We start from the raw sequence: 1,826 nt of genomic DNA, 5'->3' as shown, positions 1-1,826 counted from the left end.
GGCAGCCGGATTCGCAGGTGTGTAGGGGACGGGCGGGCTCTGAACCCAGCTGTACTCACACGGCCCGGTGTACTTAGCCGTGCTTCAGGGCTGATTTCAAGGTAGTTTAATAGCTGATACAGGACACTCTTTTGGGAGAGCCAAAAGAGTAATTAATGGCTGTAATTAAACAAAAGATCAACGTTCTTACTGTTTTATGTCCCAAAAGAGTTTATTCCACATTCTAATCCACAAGTTACCAGTTGCACTGGATTGCTAAATGTTCATGGAACTATGCTTAACGTCAGTCAACGCTGGTCTCTTCAAGGTCGCTATGCAGTAAAAACTTTGAAGCAAATGGAGCCACAGGTAAAACAAGCCCTTCAAAACCTACCAAAACCTGTAAGTTTTTATTTATCAGTAGCGTCTTTTTGTTTAAAATTTTACTTGGTGAAATAACTATGGACTGTTGTCTCTTTATAGCACTGCTGTATCTTCTCCTGTATTTTGTCTGTAACAACAATTGATTGCAGTAATTCTGGTGGTGATTGGCTAATAGAGAACTTGTATGGGCAAATTTAAGTAATCATTTAAATAATGATACTCTACTTCAACTGAATTTCCTATTTCAAGTGTAGAAGAAGTTTTGCTATTTTTACGGACAAAAGCTCAGCAGTTACTAAAGCAATAATGAGTGGGTTTAACTGATACTTGGAAATTAGTGGTTTTTAAACTAACACATTTTCTCTTTCAGGCCTTCAATGGTTATTACAGAGGTGGATTTGAACCCAAAATGACTAAACGAGAAGCAGCTTTAATACTAGGAGTGAGGTAAAGGAAATGTATCAGAAATGAAATGTGAACAGGAGGCAGTGGTGTCTCCTCACTGCTGGCTTTGTTTGGAAAGGTTGTCATCCAATGCCCAGCATCCATTGGGAGTGTCACTGCCAAGTCAGGAAATAAGAAGTGACCTTTCAGGACTTTCTGTGCTTTTTGGGGGTTCTTTGCTGCACTTTAGCTTGGTTGGAGCTAATTCTGTGTGGACTTCCAGGCATCTGCATTTCCCTCGCACACTCCAAAGCCACGTGTGATCCAAATAAGCCATTTCAGGAAGCCTTGGGGTTCATTGTGTATGGGGGACACGAGACTGCTGTTTTCTCATGGTTCCTGTCAGTGTTGGGGAATTTCGGGTGGATGCAGTGTGAAGGTGCTGCAAACCCACTTCTTGTGTCTGGAATAAACTCATCACTTCTGGAACATGGTAGATCTGACTGGTGGCAATCTCTGCCAAAGCACTTAAGGCCAAATACATAAATCTATCAAATAAGAACTTTGAACTGTGGCATTTTTTGGGTTTTTGTAGTTTTTTACCTTAATAAACCAAGCAAATGTTTTTTGACTTACAGCCTTTGGGAAGTTTTCCCAGTAAAAATGTTACAACATAGTTCTGTTTGTTTTTAACTGTGTGGATGACCCCCACCCTATTAGATATGCTGTAGCATGTCTTTTTCAGCATACAGTGTTTTAGAAAAACCCTAGGAAACCTCTCCAGGACTTACACACTACATATCAGTAGTAGGAAAAGAGAAACATACATATTAGCTAGAGAATTTATGGGTAAGACAGTGCTCACTTGTTCTCAGACACCTTTTGACAATCTGGGGAATTTCATGAGTCAAAAGTCAGTTTTTCTCTGTCTTTCAAAGCCCGACAGCCAACAGAAATAAAATTAGAGAAGCTCATAGACGGATCATGCTTCTGAATCATCCAGATAAAGGTAAGGAAATTAAGTCATGTTGATTAGTTAATACATGTTTTTAACACAGATGAATAGAATTGTGTAGGGA

At 39.8% G+C, this 1,826-nt stretch overlaps 1 protein-coding gene across 3 annotated transcripts in view; it reads left to right on the top strand.

The window, feature by feature from the left end:
* The first annotated feature begins 6 nt into the window (after positions 1-6).
* DNAJC19 (DnaJ heat shock protein family (Hsp40) member C19) overlaps positions 7-1,826 on the top strand; it is a 3,802-nt gene continuing 1,982 nt past the window's right edge. Inside the window, exons 1-4 of one of the 3 annotated variants that reach the window (XM_008644502.1) lie at positions 7-17; positions 308-381; positions 734-810; positions 1,686-1,756. In XM_008644502.1, coding sequence (XP_008642724.1) covers positions 337-381; positions 734-810; positions 1,686-1,756 — 193 coding nt within the window. In that variant the 5' untranslated portion in view covers positions 7-17; positions 308-336. The other 2 variants (XM_017726943.1, XM_017726942.1) reach the window with 2 other exon arrangements.

Source organism: Corvus brachyrhynchos, unplaced genomic scaffold, assembly GCF_000691975.1.
Source record: "Corvus brachyrhynchos isolate BGI_N302 unplaced genomic scaffold, ASM69197v1 scaffold162, whole genome shotgun sequence".
Classification (NCBI taxonomy): Eukaryota; Metazoa; Chordata; class Aves; order Passeriformes; family Corvidae; genus Corvus; species Corvus brachyrhynchos.
This window is presented reverse-complemented; position numbering and strand designations above follow the sequence as displayed.